The sequence below is a fragment of the Gopherus evgoodei genome, chromosome 1 (assembly GCF_007399415.2).
Source record: "Gopherus evgoodei ecotype Sinaloan lineage chromosome 1, rGopEvg1_v1.p, whole genome shotgun sequence".
Classification (NCBI taxonomy): domain Eukaryota; kingdom Metazoa; phylum Chordata; order Testudines; family Testudinidae; genus Gopherus; species Gopherus evgoodei.
Genome location: NC_044322.1, coordinates 260,124,103 through 260,141,923, shown reverse-complemented (window position 1 = coordinate 260,141,923; position 17,821 = coordinate 260,124,103). Strand labels below are relative to the sequence as shown.

General features: G+C 41.3%; 1 protein-coding gene across 2 annotated transcripts in view; it reads left to right on the top strand.

Annotated features, from left to right (window-relative positions):
* The window catches only part of AKR1D1 (aldo-keto reductase family 1 member D1), a 37,982-nt gene that overhangs the window by 8,662 nt on the left and 11,499 nt on the right, over window positions 1-17,821 (top strand). For both annotated transcript variants that reach the window (XM_030553514.1, XM_030553524.1), the window contains exons 2-4: window positions 3,189-3,356; window positions 10,178-10,294; window positions 15,712-15,789. In XM_030553514.1, the coding sequence (XP_030409374.1) occupies window positions 3,189-3,356; window positions 10,178-10,294; window positions 15,712-15,789 (363 nt within the window). The remainder of the gene's footprint in view (window positions 1-3,188; window positions 3,357-10,177; window positions 10,295-15,711; window positions 15,790-17,821) is intronic.

Sequence of the window (17,821 nt, the reverse complement as noted above, 5' to 3'; positions counted from 1 at the left end):
ATCCAATGCATAAATGTCTCAACAACAACTATGTGCTTGAAACCAGAGAGACAATCACTACGCTTTCAAACTCGCACGGGAAAATGATAAAAGACAAAAACACCTTATCACCTTTGGGTGAATACTTCTCATAAAGCAATTATGCTATATCTGTCCCCTCAGTTCTCATCCTCAAAGGAAACCTGCACAACATTTTCAAAAGATGAGCCCGGGAGCTTAAATTCATAACTTTGCTAGCCACTAATCACGGTTTTAATAAGGACACTGGTTTATAGATGATGATAATGTGTAACCCACTATCCCTCCCCTTTTTGTCCTCTGGCTACAAGAGTGTTAACAGGCCACTTCACATTGAATGGCCCCTTAGAATATATGCTATCTGTTCCACCTTGTATTTAGCTGTGACATTGGAAGTACCTTTCCCAAGCCTGAAGAAGAGCTCTGTGTGGGGCTCAAATAATTGTCTCACTCACCAACAGAAACTGGTCCCATAAAAAATTACCTAATCCACCTTATCACTCTAGGAAACTCTCCATGTTAGGACTACTTGCACCTTCAACTGAAGCATCTAGCACTGACAGCTGTTCCAGCTAGGACACCATGCTGGCTGGAACATTGTTTCCTGGCCTCACCTGTCTCCTGGAGACTGGGTCTCCAGGGGTGGCAATCAAAATGGAGATTGTCATCCAAGCAAAGATGCATCTCTGACTCCATCCAAAAATTCCATAGCTGTTCCCAGTGCTTCCTGAAACCTGCAGTGCCAGATTCAATCTGAAGAAATACTAATGGTTTGATGCAGGAATACATTGAACTTCCTGAAACTTAATCATCACTCCAATTCACTAGGGCACCAGGAGCGGCATTCTGAAGTTGGCCCCTGAGGTGTCAAGGCCTCTGGATGTGCTGAAACTTGTCCCAGGCACTGACGCCAACCTGGTGTGTACTTGATAGAGCTGAAGGCCACCATCCGGCCAAAGAGTGCAAAGATGCCTGTTATGTTAGCAATATTAGACAAATATTGTCTAACAGTGTTGGGGAGCCTGATAAATCAAACTCTAAAAAAGAGATGGAAACTTAAATACTTCCCCAGAAAACATACCAAGCTGATAGGACTGAGATGCTTGAGCTACAAATGGAAATTTTAACTCTTAAGTAGATAAGATGCCTTCAAAGGACAACAATTACAGATATGCAGTCTTCACCTTATGGTTTCCTTAAAGCCTGGCCCTGCAGGTTTAGGTACCACACAAAGTACAGTATGTGTTTGAGTTTGCCATTGTTCCATGCTTGATGCACCTAAAACTTTTAAACGATCATAAACAGATCAAAATGTGGCAGGACAGTGACTTGGTCTCTTCAGCTTTGATGTCTTAGTTGATAGGATCTTCTTTACACTATGGCATGGCCCATGCTGCCAACTTGGAAAGGGCCTTGACAGGGCCTAAAAGTCCCTCTAGAAAGAAGGAAAGCATTTGAACAAGTGTTTGTCTCCTTGTTGGTGTACTTACTAAGTGAATGAAATTGCACTCCATTTGCCCAAAGAAATAAATTTGGCCTTTCAAGTTTCCCTCAGACTTTTAACCAACAAGGGTAAATTTAAGTCTCACTTCCGCATTTAAAAAAAACTTGAAGTTTTAATACTTCTGCTGAATCACGAAGTTACCTTTTTCTTGTACCTTCCTAGATATTCATGTGAGTCTTGGCATGTCGAGATCTCTGGATAAGGATATAAATAGGATAATGTACAGACATGGCATCAGTACCTTCCAAAAGGTGAAGTTAAACCATGTCACCACAAGGACTTATGAGTAGGGTTCCCTGGCAGTGTCCTCTATTTGGGAACTTGAAATATGATATCCATACCTGCTGTGAGTCCTTTGAGCCACCCTCCAATAAGCAAAGACCCTGGCAAGAGTGAGTCATAGTATCAAGCTACTTGCAGTGACCATCCTAGATGTGGTGACTGTGGTTGTACTTCTGCTTTCCATCCTGTACTCTCCCCCTAAGTGAACTTTTTGTTTGTCTTGGCTGATGTGCATCTTGAACTCCAAGCTGGTACATGGCAAAGAGCCGAGTTGCTCTGAAACAAACCCAAATTTACTGACACTTTTTTTTTTTAAAGGGTGAGTCAGCATGGCTGCTGACAGGCAATATGAGGCCCAAAGTACAGCAAAGGTTTAGCATGTTCTTCATTTGGAGATCTCAATCCCGTACAGTCTTTCTCTCCATTTTAATTTCTAGATTGCAGCAGTCAGGACTTTTGTTTTTTAATTAATCTAATGTAATATACATGTTCTTAGGCAGACTGTGAAGCCCCTGCCTCCTTGTGATATGCTAATCCAACAGGGCCCAATTCTACTCTCACCTTGCCCCCCAATCCCGGTGTAAAATGTAGCAACTCCAGTGGTGTTGAGCTGGTGAAAGTGAGGAGGATCAAGGTAATGTCTTAATTCCTCTTCCCCCTGCCTCAGTAAGTTGTCACAGGCAATTTGTGTCACAGATGTGCATTGCTGTGCAGGCAATTTCTGATCTGTTTCTACAGAGCAATGTTTCAACCAAAAACTTGCCCATGGGGTCCTGTCAAATGGGAGAGCTTTGATTTGACAGGACACTTCACAATGAGGTCACCTCAATCTAAAATGTTTAGTTTTGCTTTTTGGGAAAAAAAAACACCACTTTTCAATTTCTCCTTTTATTATTTTATTATTTTTGTTTTTTTTGCCACAGAGTGCTTTAAAATAAACCACGTCCAAGGGCTTTTCTACTTTCTACCCCTCTTCTATTTTCTGCTCTAACTCTTCAAAACGTGTCCAAAGTTGGCAAAGTAGTAGCAAAAGAAAAAACTAAATTCTGTCTCTGTCGCTTTCCAACTCTTGGAAAAATTAGGGTGGCAGAGGGGTGCACATGGAGAACTTTAGCATAAATCTATTTCATTCAGTGGTGAAAAGGAGACCTTAAAGTCTCTCCATAAATCTAAATTAATTTCTATTAGGGAGCACAGCAGTTCCGTCCTCGCCCTTTCCCAGGAGCCTAGCATGTGAACAGAGTTGTGGGAGTTGTAGACTAGGAGGTGAAATGTTGACTGGTGCTTCCCACTCCACTCCTTCAGATTTAGCACCGTCCCGTTGCTGCTCAGATGAGCACAAACAAAGTTGTTTCCATGTTTCCCTTTCTCTTGTCTCCATTAGACTCCCAAAGGTACCTGTGCTGAATCAGTGAAGATTGCCATTGATGCTGGTTACCGCCATTTTGATGGGGCCTTCGTGTACTACAACGAGCATGAAGTGGGACAGGCCATCTGGGAGAAGATTGCAGAAGGAAAAGTAAAACGAGAAGAAATCTTCTATTGTGGCAAAGTGAGAAGTTACATCAGACTACTTACTCTTAATCCTGTGATTTATTTTTGTGGGTGTTCTGATGGGCTGAACATGCAGTACATTTCCTTAATTTCAAGTTAAATCATCCAAATATTTCAGTACTTTTTCAAACCCAACCTCCTGAGGTTTTGCCCATCGTTCGCCTCTTGGAACTTGTACAGTGAGTCTTTCTTTGCATTGCACATGCACATTTTCCATTGCAGGCCTTCTCAAACACCACGGCTTGCATGAATTGTTTTAAAGAGACTTAATGAATTTACAGGGAAGGGAGGGAGTGGGAAAGGAGAGGAGAGGAAAATCTGGCAACTACATGGAAAAAAAGAAAAACGCTACCTATAATTTTAGGCTTAACTTTGACAGTCGTCTCATACAGCTGGATTTCCGAGAAACACTTCATATAAAAGCTAACTTTCATTGTGAGATTTATATCTGAAATTCAGTGATCAATGCAGAAAACTGTCTTGTGATGTAGTCTTGTGCTTAATTTCAAGAGGGGAAAGTCTCCTGAGAATGAGTCATGAGCTAGTCAAAGTTTAAAATCTTAAATCTGACACTTTTTTTTTTCTTTTTTCTTTTTTTTTTTTTTCAAATCATCCAAAGAAATGAAATGGAGAACTTCAGTTCAAAGTATTGATAAAGGGATTCAACTTTAACTTTAGGTCATTGGTACAAAAGTGGTACCAGTTCAGTTATGCGTGAAATAAGCTAGCAGGCTCAGGTCAGTTTCTTACAGGCAGATGTGCATGTTATAAAATCCCCCACCACACTTAACACAGTGCTCATGACATCTTCCTTTCTCTGTACAGTGAAACTTAAATGTGCACCACAAAACACTGGTTTAATAAATATTTCAGACATATAAAAAGTATGCATTCAGTGTTTTGTACTGAAGAATTGTAGCTGTTTACTTCCATAGCACCTTCCATTCTAGGAGCTAAGTACTCTGCAAACTAGCCCCTCGTTGGGGAGGATTACAGATATTGGTATTAAGAGCCCTTTATATAGATATTAAGAGCTTCGTTGTGTGGACAGGTGCAGGGTTAATTCGGTTTAACGCTGCTAAATTTGGTATAAACATGTAGTGTAGACCAGGCCTAGGAGTCTAAGCCACAGCTTCAGATGGTTTTAAGGCTTAAGTGAGTTCTCAAAGGTTAGAGAGCAAGTCAGTGGCAAAGCTGTGAACAGATTTCCAATCCAGTGCTTCAGCTATACCATGCTAGCTGCTTTCTGTCACAGATACAACTGGGTGGGAAACTGTTTTCCTGTCTTCGGGGGGTGGGGGAGATTTAAAACTTTCTCAAACTGGGGCAAAGTCAGTCATAAGTTTTTTACTAATCAAAAATCTAAACTTTGGATCAGGTCAATCAAAGTAGTTTGAACTGCGCACTCAATTTTTCAAGTGACTTGACATTTTTGAAATGAGAAGTTGTTTGAAAACAGGACCTGACAAGTTTGAAATGTCTCCATTTTTTAAAATGGGAATTCAGCAAAACTGACCCTTTCTTGCAAGAAGATTTTGGTTTCAACAAATTTGTTTTTCCAGCAAGAAATGCCATTTTGAAAATTTCCTACCCAAATCTAGAAGCAAAGTCTTCTAACACCCCGTCACCTGATCTCACCCCTAGACAGCCTTTCTACTAAATGCACTTTGTCAAACCATTGGCAAAACATCTTGTATTTATCCTTGAGTCAACATTCAGTTGGACAGAGTTTTTCATTAGGGAGGGTGGAACATGTGTTTCCCAGAAATGAGGTGGTGATCCTGATCCCATTTAGACTGTAGCTTTTGTTGAGAGAGAGGCATTCTGGTTCCAACCTTGGCTGCAGTAACATGCAATATGTGGGAATTCCTCTACTGCAGCTATCTTTCTATTCTCTTGTCTGGTCACTACTTAACAAGATAAAGATTTAACCTGAACCTTTGGGGTTAAATATATATTTCAGCTGATTTTTCCCTCCCTCTCCTTCCTGAACTCTGATCCTTTTTTTTTTCTTCCCTAAAGCACAAACCGAGTTAACACCAAATCTCTAGCATATAGGGTTGATCAGCCATTAATTCTTTGCATTATTAGAGACGCAGTGGTAAGCTCACCACTTATTACTACAACATGAGAAAAGGCTATGCTTCTTTCTGACCTGACCCCCAAAACAGCAAGCACTAGAAATTTCACAGGAGAACCTGGCTTTATTATGCAATTTCTCAACTGAAGGAGTTCAGGTAAGTCTTCAAACGATTTGATGATACAAATGTCACAGCACCCCATCAACTGTGATTAACAGCACTAAGCTCAGTTGTACCGGAATAATGACTTTGTAAAGTCATACACCATCTGCCAGCTGAAATCAGCATTCGTGCTTGGCTCCCGCTGCTAAGATGTTGATCGCAGACAAAGCATCCAAAGATTTCAGAGGCTTTCCATCAATTGCCAACAATCTTTGGCTTATGTACTAAGGCTTTCATGGTCATCTCTTTCACCCTAGAGGTTTTTCTTTTATTAAGTGAAAAAGTAATATTTCCAGGGGATATGGTGTTCTAGAATGCTACAGCTGCTTGGCAGCTTTCTGATAGGCTGAATGTTGACCCATAGATGCAGATGATAACTTTTACAAATTGTGAAAACCAGTTAGGAAACTCACCGAATATTTTTTGGGACTAGTAAAACTAAGGTAACAGGTTTCAGAGTAGCAGCCGTGTTAGTCTGTATCGGCAAAAATAATGAAGTGTCCTTGTGGCACCTTAGAGACTAAGAAATTTATTTGGACATAAGCTTTTGTGGGCTAGAACCCACTTCATCCATGCATCTGATAAGATAACAGGTTTCACAGCCACGACTGCAGCACCTTTCTTTGAAGCCTCTGCAGCTTTTTAAAACTGCTGTATTCATGGCACTTACTCAGTGATAGAGGGAGCCCTGTACAAATACCTAAGGTAGAAGAGCATTTGGAAAGAGTACATAGCTAGAACTAGCATTTTGTTTAATCTTGAAAATCCAATTTAAAAATACGGGGATGGCTCTCCTTGGTCATTATCCTTTTAAAAGGTAAGCTGTTTTCACATGTAAAACAATGAAGAGGATTCCCTACCCCCTACTGAAAGTGTTTGTGCCTTAGTCGCTCTCTTCTACATCTAGGGCCATCTTAAATGGTAATTCCTGGAAGCTGGCTCAGGTAGGCAATGACTAAAGCCATGGACCTCTGAATTGTTCAGCAGGTCAGCATGGCTCACGTTAGATAATGCAAATTATAAAATGCCTCCTGATATTTTAGGCTCTTATCTTGTGTTCAATGCACATTCTATTATGTGCAAACGAAAGATGCCTTCTTGGTGTGTTGTGTGTGCATGGATATTGGCATGGGCATGCTCTTAACACTCAATCAGCAAATGGTCCTTAAAAGTCTTTGCAAAGGCATGTGGATCTTTTGCAAGATAAAACACATTACAATTACCCTATAAGTAACTGTGTCTGCTAAAAATGACTTTAGCCTGAGCTCACTCACATAGCAACTGCAGGTTTTCCACTGAACATCCTGCAACCTAAAAATGGCCAGCTACATATTAAGAAGAAAGTTCCAAAATCAAGGCTCTCTACCAAAAAAATGCCCTGCTGCCTATGTTCAAAAATTCCCCATCTCGTTTTGGATTTCCCCCCAAAGCAGATTTAAGGCTATGTGCTGCACAAAGCATAGATACTCTGCTCAACTCAAGCTGCCCCTGTTAAGACAGGTGGCTACATTGGCAGGTGGCAGCTGAAATTTTGGTGTAGGCTTCAAGAATAGCCCTAAATAGAGCAAATTTCAGTTCTCCCAGATGGGAGAAGACGAAGGCCTGGAATATTGCATCAGAAAGGTCCGTCTTCAAGCTAATCAAATGATGGGTATCTTGGGTCACCACTGACACATGGAAATCTAAGAACACTGATGTTTTTAAAATCGTTGACATCTGGGAATAATCCCTCAATGGAGGAAGCAGACGTAATTAGGGACTATATAAATCATGTGGTGGTTTTTAGAAAATTCATGACCGTGTAAATGACAAAGTATTGAATTTCACAGTTTGCACAGAATGAACTTAACCAACATACTTTAGTCAATTTCATTTGTGCCTGCGACTTTTTTTTTTAAGACGCATCCATTCTGTTTTCCAGCTAGATGTTTTTCATATGCACGTACATAGCACTCAATTCCTCTGCATGTGCACAGCACAGTAAGCTAAGGTAATATTTAAAAGATCTTAGTATAGGGGCATTTTCATGATTTGTGCCCCCTATGAAATTATTTACACAAGGCCCTAGTTCAGTTTTCACTCGAACCACATCTGCTTCACGCCTACGGAACATCAGTGCAGCATTTATCTTTCAGTGAGGTTCTGAGCTTAAACAAAAAAAACTTCTCTAGATCATGCAGAGACTTAGTGGCTTTGGCCACATCAGAAAACCAAAGATTCCACTCAAACCTACCTAGTCCTTTCTTCATAATATCATTTGATCACATGACATAGCCTCAGCATGATAAAACTGACCACAGACATTGGAAATTTTCAACAAAAAAATCAGTATACGCTAGGGCTGTCAAGCTGTTAAAAATAATTGCAGGATTAATCGCACTGTTATTAATAGAATACCATTTATTTAAATATTTTTGGATGTTTTCTACATTTTCAAATATATTGATTTCAGTTACAACACACAATACAAAGTGTACAGTGCTCACTTTATATTTATTTTTGATTAAAAGTATTTGCACTGTAAAAACAAAAGAAATAGTATTTTTCAATTCACCTAATACAAGTACTGTAGTGCAATCTCTTTCTTGTGAAAGTTGAACTTACAAATGTAGAATTATGTTCAAAAAAACCTGCATTCAAAAACAAAACAATGTAAAATTTAAGAGCCTGCAAGTCCACTCAGTCCTGCTTCTTGTTCAGCCAATTACTCAATCAGGTTTGTTTACATTTGCAGGAGTTAATGCTGCCAGCTTCTTGTTTACGATGTCACCTGAAAGTGAGAACAGGAGTTCTTATGGCACTGTTGTAGCTAGCATCGCAAGATGCACTAAGATTCGTATGTCCCTTCATACTTCAACCACCATTTCAGGGGACATGCGTCCATGCTGCTCACGGGTTCTGCTTGATAACAATACAAAGCAGTGAGGACTGATGCATGTTCACTTTTGTTATCCGAGTCAGATGCCATCAGCAAAAGGTTGGTTTTCTTTTTTGGTGGTTTGGGTTCTGTAGTTTTTGCATTGGAATGTTGCTCTTCCAAGACTTCTGAAAGCTTGCGCCACACCTCATCCCTCTCAGATTTTGGAGGGCACTTCAGATTCTTAAACCTGGGGTCAAGTGCTGTAGCTATCTTTAGAATTCTCATATTGGTACCTTCTTTACTTTTTGTCAAATCTGCAGTGAGTGTTCTTAAAATGAACAACATGTACTGGGTCATTGTCCAAGACTGCTAGAACATGAAATACGTGGTACAATGCAGATAAAACAGCAGGGGACATACAGTTCTCCCCCAAGGAGTTCAGTCACAAATTTAATTAATGCTTTTTTTTTTACAAGTGTCATCATCCTCATGGAACCATGTCCTCTGGAATGGTGGCCAAAGCATGAAGGGACATACAAATCTTTAGCACATCTGGCACGTAAATACCTTGCAATGCCAACTACGAAAGTGCCATATGAACATCTGTTCTCACTTTCAGGTGATGTAAATAAGAAGCGGGCAGCATTATCTCCTGTAACTGTAAACACAGTTCCTTGTCTTAGTGATTGGCTGAACAAGTAGGACTGAGTGGATTTGTAGACTCTGAAGTTTTACATTTTGTTTTTGAGTGCAGTTATAACAAAAATAATCTACATTTGTAAGTTTCACTTTCACAACAAAGTTTGCCCTACAGTACTTTGTTTTGTTTATCATTTTTGTAGTGCAAATATTTGTAATAAAAATAATATACACTTTGATTTCAATTACAATACAGAGTACGGTATATATGAAAATGTAGAAAAACACCCAACATATTTAATACATTTCAGTGGTACTCTGTTTAATATGTGATTAAAACTGCAATTAATCACAATTAATTTTTTGAGTTAATCGTGTGAGATAACTGCGATTAATCGACAGCCCTAGTCTTTACCAAACTTGATCAGTCTGGAGAGTTCATTTTTGTTTCCAAAGTCACTTAGTGACCTCTACTTGAAGCAACAAATCTCTGCAATTTTGTCCATGTACAGACTTCAGAGCATGAATCCAAGTGCACAGCTCAAAAAAAAGTGTTTTTTTTGTAGATCCTCTTGCTAGAGAGGGAAAGGGGAGTCCTCCGGTGAGAATAAGCAAAGTTCAGAAGGTTCAGAGTCTGGCTGTGGCTTAGATAAGTATTTGAACTATTCTAACCATATGAGACCTCTCTGAAGCCTTCCCTCCCTTTAGCCAATCCTTTCCGATCACAGGACCCTTGCCAAACATCCAGCCAGATTCAGGAAGTAGAAAGTTGTTGTCTATATTTTAAGTATGTGGGTCTGTTTAAAATCTACTAGTTCAGGTCAGGACAGGTTTGAGTTATAGGTAAAGGTTCAGGTCAGTTCTCTATGCTGATCCATCCTAAGGGGGAAAAACAAGGATTCTCCTTTGTGTACATAAGTAATCCAATAATGCACTGATTTACATCCTGTGCTAAGCCAATGTAGTCTGTAATGCTGTCTAAAGGGGAGAAAGGTGGGGAAATCAAGTAACTGAATTTCTATTTATATCACTAGAACCAAGAGTGGTTTTTTTGTTTTGTTTTGTTCTCCTCCCCAGTTGTGGAATACATGTCACCCCCCGGAGCTGGTGCGTCCAACTTTAGAGAAAACACTCAAGATTCTGCAGTTGGATTACGTTGATCTCTATATTATTGAGCTGCCAATGGCATTCAAGGTAAAGAGAAAAGTAGCCCTAATGCTTATCACAGTATCTGTCTGTGTGAACCAAGTCCTCTGACTCAGGTAATTCTTCAAACTTACAGACCATTGTTTGTTTAAAAAAAAGGTTCTTTGGTGGCAATGTAATGCTTGACATTCTTTGGATGTGCATATTGCTCTTCATTGAAGAAGACAAAGCACAATAACATCAACTTTGTGAAGTGGAGAATCCTGGCCAAATCGAATAAGCATAACTTGTCAAGTGGAATAAAGTGGGCCTTCAGCACTGGTGCTAGGAGAGCTCCTTTAGCTGGGGTGAGAGTGGGGGATATTAGTCCTGAGGGCACTCTGTGCACAGAATTTTAATTTTTTGGTGCAATATTTTAAATTTCTGCAAAATTCTGGAAATTTTATTTGTCAAATACATGTGGAGGCTCCAGCATGGCATTGGGGAGCACAGGCCACTGGCTGCAGAGAGGTGGGAGATCACTGTGCAGCTATGCCCCCCAGTCTCTTGGGAGATGGACTCAGTGGTGAGGCTGCACCTAAACCTGACACAGTGCAATGACTGGGCCTGCCCCAGAAACACCCCAGGGCCCTGCCCCTCCATACCAGATGTGGGCAGGCAGGCTCAATACGGCAGGAACAAAGTGTGGAGGGACTTAGTGTAGAGGGATCCAGGTGTGGTCTGAGAGGGTTCTGTATGGGGCAATCTGGGGGTGGGTGGCTCAGTGGGGGATTCGGGTGCAGAAGAGATCTGGTGCAGGGGGAGTGGGGCTCATTAGTGGGGTTCTGAGTGTGGCTTGGTGGGATGGTCTGAGTCTGAGGAGGCCTGGATGCATGGGGGTTGGGCAGATGGGGGAGCAGCTCCTTATACAGGGATCCTGCAGCTGAGGAGCGATGGATGCAGGAAGCAGGGGAGTTTGCAGAGCTTCCTGTAGCCAGGGGAGAAATATGGAGGTGGGTCTGACCTGGCCCCAGATGCCATGCAAGAGAAGAGGAAGTCCCATCCTCCCCAGCCCAGACTGCCAGCTGAGCCAGGCACAGGATAGGATCCACCAGACAGGTTGTCTTCTGCCCCACAGTGACTTACCTCTCTGTTGGCTGCAGTGGCCACCCAAAACATATTGCTGGGGAGAGTCACATGACCATTCTTGTGGCTTCCCTTTACTTCTCCATCATAAAATAATTTTTCTGCAGGGAAGCAAAGAAATTTGTGGGGGACATACATTTTGTGCATGTACAGTGATGCAGAATTCCCCCAGAAGTAGGATATAGAAGTCTGTAACAGCCTCTGAAGCCATCTATGACCCTAGTGTACTATCCTCATTTTTGAGATAGAGCATTGGCTGGGTCATAGAGTCCAGTCTCTGGCAATTAAAGGCAACCATGTTGTTTAACCCCTTTTGTAAGCTCCATCTTAAAACCACTTAAGTTTCTTGTCCCCTATTGGAAGGTTGTTCTAGAACCAAACTCCTCTGATGGTTAGAAACCTTTTCATTTCCAATCTAAATTCACTTATGGTCAGATGGGAAGATTAACAGGAGTTAAGTGACTTACAAGGAAGCACTGAGTTAGTGGTAGACTTAGGGAATAAAACCGCTCTGACTCCCAGCCTTTTTTCCAACCACCAGACGGTCTCCATAGTATTTAAAGATATTATGGCAAACCATTTTCACAAAATCTTGCATATCTGCTCGTTTGTGGTAGTCAGCTAGACAGATCGCTTTAGGAGGACAGATCTAGCATCTAAATATGGCTTCTCTGAGGCAGAAATTTAAACAGTCATGACTTCTTGTTCCCTCATTCTGGGGATCACTGGTGTTTCGGGAACTGGTATCATTTCTTGCAGTGTTGCCAACTCTTGTAATTTTATGACCACTCTCATAAGATTTGGTGCTTTTTCCTGAAGCCCCAGCTCTTAAACAATCTCAGGGGCTGGAAGGATTATAAAAGGAAGTAACTAGCCTTCATGGTTTCAGAGAGAAGGTTGAAAACACAATGCAAGTGCTCCCCAGAGCCTTAAACCAGAAGGCAAATATAAAAAACCCAAAGAGAACTAAGCCATTCATAATTTCTTTTGAGGGGGGAGAGGAAGGCTGGCTCACTTTTAAATGTTCTGAGTGGACAACACTGCTTCCACCAAGAAAATAATCTACCTGAGTCTTTTGTTTCCTGACAGCTCTCACAGCTCATACCTTTCTGTGACTGGTGCATTCAAATGCCAGTACCTCTAGAGATCAAAAACCAGCACATGAAACTCACTCAGTTAGAGGCTCTACATTCCCTTCTCTCCTATGGAAGTGGCATCCTGTTCCTTACACAAGAGTAATTGGCCTCAGATGTTAAGGATTATATAAATAAAGCTCTAGTATGGAACCCTTTTAGGCGAACTTTAGAAAATAGTTCCCACCATCTGGAATTTCCGGTTTCCTTTTACTTCTGTTGCTTTCCTCCCCGAGTTCATTCTCCCATATGGTGAAGGTCAGTGTCTCACAAAATAAAGATATTGACAGCTGACTTTTAATAAATCTACTTTTGATTCCCTAAATCTTGCTGCATCAAGACACTTTCATTTGCTATTACAGTTGCAGTCCTGGAGCTCCACTCCTGCTTCCCTTTGGGATGGGAAAATCCTTTTCTTTCTAACACAATATGCAGTGCAGTATGGAGCAATGTCTGGACCAAATCTGGGAAGAATATCTTGGAACTGGAACAGTTGTTTTTACAAAAACCACACACGAGGCGGGATTTGTTGGGATAGCTTTCCGGCTCTCCACATGTGCAACATCTCGTTGGTCTAGGTGGTGGTTAATCTCCCCAAAGCATCTTCAGCTTTAACTTTATATTTGTGTGTTAATAGTACTCTATAAACTAGTACACAGATTTGTGTATTTTGTATAGCAACAATTGTGGCAGCACCCATTTGCCACAGAAAGTGGCACCACATTACAAAAAACTCATATTGTGCCCCAGACAGAGGCTTGCTAGTTGAAGGAGACTTCCTTTCTAGCAGCCAAAAATCTCACCTGCAAAATTAGCCTTTCATTAATATGTGAACATATTGACGCTTGAGGCAAAATTCACAATCCTTCCTTTTGTTTTAAAATTGTAAACTCATCTCTTCGCTGATTTTACTGATGCAAACTTTTTTCATATAGCTCTTTGGGAGGACTTTTGCTCTGAGATCAAAACAAAAAATTCACTCTGGAAGAGTTCTGAATATATCCAGAAAGGCTTGATATCTGGGTTCTTCTAGTGTCTCCATCACCATAGTATCTGAGAAAATAAATAGATCCCAAGAGAAAATAGATACATTGGCTTATTTTGATTAACTTTCTGCCTTCTTCCCTAGATGCAGTAGTGGCTTGGAGTTGTTAAATATGCATTTTTTCTCTTCCTTTGTTTTTGATTGCCAAGTCAAAGTGGGTTTGACACTTGGTTCTGAAGGCAGTGAGATCTAGAGACCTTATTTCTTCTGGAAACAAGTGTGCGGGTCTATTTAAGATGGACCAGTTGTAGATGGAAAAAAGCATTTATTGTAGTCATTGCTACATATCCTGCAGCCATAAGAAATCTAGGAGGACCCCACTCTATGGACTAACTTGACAAGCTGCGGGACTTGGTCTCTAAAGATCTAGTAACCATAATTGCTTCATTTTCCAAACTGTCTGCCTCTTCCCATCAGCATTGCCTCCATCTTGTCTGGTTCATATTCAGCCAGATCTTTCATCCAGGTGCTTTCTCTGGAATGCGGGTAGCTGTGAGATAGCCCTATTTGCAGCAGTGATAAAGGGAATGTAGAGATGGGTACCATCTGCCTACTATGGATTTTTTTAGACACTGGCATCTCAATTTCTCACAGCAGCTCCATGTAGTCCTTATTATAAAGGATTGGAGAAGGGATTAAACCTTGTGTAAATCCACAGGCGGGAACTCTAGATCTTGCTGTTTCTTGCGCCTTTCTTTTTCTTTGCTGTCTAGAATACTAACACTAGGAGAAAAGGAATTTGGAGGTGGTCTCAAGTTAAACATTCTCTTTCTATCTAATGAGAGATGGCCCTACAACTAAACTCCTGGATCCAGATCCAACCCAGTTGGCTAGAAGTCCATACCTGCTTTGCAATGACCCTTACCTTCATAATGACCCCTACAGAAGACGCCAAACTTTGGAGTAGGATGTTCCAGAATCCTGAAACGTTTTGGCTAGGATCTCATCTTCATAAAGAACTCCAAAGTCCCCTCTACTCTTCTCTCGTTCTCATGCAATTTGAGATGGAAAAGACCTAAAAGCCATCTTTCTTTTTCTTGACAATGCCAGGTTCTTCCAATAAGACATAGTAAGAAGTAATAATCATAACAGACCTGTCTCTTGGGACTTGCTTTAAGGAATGCTCTAATTTTTGAGGTGAGAAACCTACACTTAATTCCACATCATATTCCAGTCTCTGAAATGTGAGGAGGCTTTGTTGTACTAGGGTTCATTTTCACCCTAAAATGCCTTGCAGCTGCATGTGTTGAATGTGGTGGCGCCAGTCACTGAACACATTAGTCACAGCTGCATATTCCTGAGGAATTACCCTGTCGACACGTTACCCCGCACTTTTTGAACTATGGCCATCTGTGGTGTCTGGTAGATGATCTGACTTCAAAAAGCAGTTAAAGAAACAAAGTGAAATTAATATTAGATGAATGATTTGGCATTTTAAAATATACTGCCTGTAGTAGCAACAAATTAATCAGCAAATGGGAGAAAGTGGTGCCCTTATGTACTAGGCCTACAGATGCTTGCAGGCATCCTTAAAGTTCTCTCTGGGGTATCAAGGGGGATAGGAGACCTTGGGGCATGATCCTGAAAGATTCTTGGCACATCCTGCCAGATGTCCAATGCACATAACTCTCATTAGCATCACTGGGAGTTGGTCCCTCAAGATTATCTTGCAATATCAGATGTTTAACTTGTTCTTCAGTGTCCCTGAAGGGTAAATAGCACAAGCAAGCAGCCTTGGAGGGGAATTTGGACTTTTGCAGTAGTCTAGCCATGTGGAAAAGTTTGGCTGCCACAATGGAATATCTGGGAAATAGGGGATTAGTCTCTTGAAAGCCATATCCCCTTGCAACCTCCACGATCACATGGCATAACTCAAAATGGAACTTTTTAGTGCATAGCCATATGGGGGGAATATTTCAGGAAGTGCACTTAATGACTATAGCATTAAAGTGCTGGTAGATGAAGGGAGGATGTGGCAAACGCAACATGAATAACCTCTTAAATTTGGTGTGTTTAGAAAACCTCTGAATTTTTGTCCACTGATTAAATGGAGGGAGAGAGAGAGAGAGAGAGAGAGTGTGTGTGTGTGTGTGTGTGTGTGTGTGTAAAAACCTCTGTTCTGAGTAGTGAAAGCTGAAAACTGACTTTTTTTGTTCTTTCAGCCTGGAGATGCACTCTACCCTAGAGATGAAAATGGAAAATGTATCTACCATGAGACAAACTTATGTGCCACTTGGGAGGTAGGAATGTTACAGCTGCATATGTATTTAAATGCTGTCACATCTGGAAAAGTGGTTCCTCTGCACTCTGGCCTTGACAAGGCAATGTAGGTAAACTTGCTTTTCCACTGACCATGCACTGACTCCCTGGATAAACTGGACTTCTGTGCGCAGGGGTGTCTCATTCCACCAGCATTAAACTGAGGGTACATCTATGCAGCAAATGAAGGCGGGACTAGCACGGACAGGCATACCTGTGCTAGCTCATGCAGGTAACAAAAGTGAAGATGTCAGCTTGGGCTAGCAGCCCAGTATGAGCTTGCTGAGGACTGTGGGTGGCTGTCTTGGGTTGCTCGCCCATGCCAACATGTCTCTACTACCAGCGAAAATAAAGCTAGCGCACATGTCAACACGTGCTACAATCACACTTTATTTGTCATGTATATGTACCCCAAAAATGTTTTTAGAAACACCCTTTCATGCTCCCTGATCCAGACATTGCACTGGGGCTTCTGGAACTGTTCAACGAGTTTGTAGTGGGCTGTCAGAGATCACCACATTCACTGCAGTTGTAGCTTTTGAAGTCTTACTACTTGCAAAGAGATGGAGGAGAGAGTGGCCTTAGTGACATACCACTAGCGCCTTCCTGGTAACAAAAGATGTCTAGTTTCAAGATAGGATAGAAAATTATGTTGCCTCACAAAAAATAACTCTTCCTCTGTTCTGGGGTATAAGTTACCACAAGGGAATTCAACATTTATTTTCATTACCAGAACTTTAGAGCAGTGGCTCTCAACCTTTCCCGACTACTGTACACCTTTCAGGAGCCAAGTTTCACCTCACTTAAAATTGTATTTTAGGCTGATTTTTGTAAGAAAGTAGAAGTGTCACAGCAAACTATTACAGAAAAAGTACTTACTTTCTCATTTTTACCATATAATAAATAAATTGGAATATAAATATTGTACTTGCAATTCAATGTATAGTATATAGAGCAGTATGAACAAGTCGTATGTATGAAATTTTAGTTTGTACTGACTTTGCTAGTGCTTTTAATGTAGCTATGCTGTAAAACTAGACAAATATGTAGATGAGTCCCTGCACCCCCTGGAAGACCTCTGATACCCTCTGGGGTATGCATATCCCTGGTTGAGAAGCACTGCTTTAGAGGGTAGTAGAACTACAAAGGGGGGCTGACTCTTAAATTGTCAATGGGCTGTGCCTTTCAAGGTTCCCACCTTTTTAAATTTCTCAAACCTGCCCTTATGTAGAAGTAGAAACTTTTGGTTCAAGTAAAGGGGGCAGGGCTATGCACAACCCCTCCTTAGTCACTTCTAGATACCTAGGGTGACCAGACATCAAGTATGAAAAGTTAGGATGGGGGCAGGAGGTAATAGGAGCCTATATATGAAAAAGACCCAAAAATCAGGACTGTCCCTATAAAATAGGGACATCTGGTCACCCTATAGACACCACACTTTTTTTTTCTTACACCACAGGTAAAAGGGAGTCTGGATCTCAGTCGAGTCCTCACTTTTGCACATCCTAAGCCATGTGGCTTTTAACAACTTACTCAGCACAAGCAGCCATCTCTCCTCAAGAGATAGAATAGCCCAAGGTGCTACATGTCTGGATTAAACCTGCACTGGCAAAAGTGGTGTAGCGATGCCCTGTACTGGCTTAGCACAAGGTGCTGTTGGTCAGGGTTTGGACACAATGGCAACATTCTGACGTGGGCTCCCAGGACTGAAATAAGAGAGGGGTGTCTTCTAGGGAACTGAGCCGTGTACATAACTTCCAGAGTAGCTGCTCACAGTATGCTTGGCCCGAGCCAGTGTTGTTAGTTCCTCAGATTCACAAGTCAAATTCACTTAAACATGAAAAGAAAAACATCTGTCAAACATTGTCTGTTCAGTCACTGCAGCTTGTTACCCTCAATCTGTTTCTTATTGTAAGGCTATAGTGTTACATGACAGCCCCAGTAACAATAGGCAGGAAAAACTCAACTGCTGCCGCCGAGAAGGGGGTCATCGCTGCCCGTGAATATTAGGAT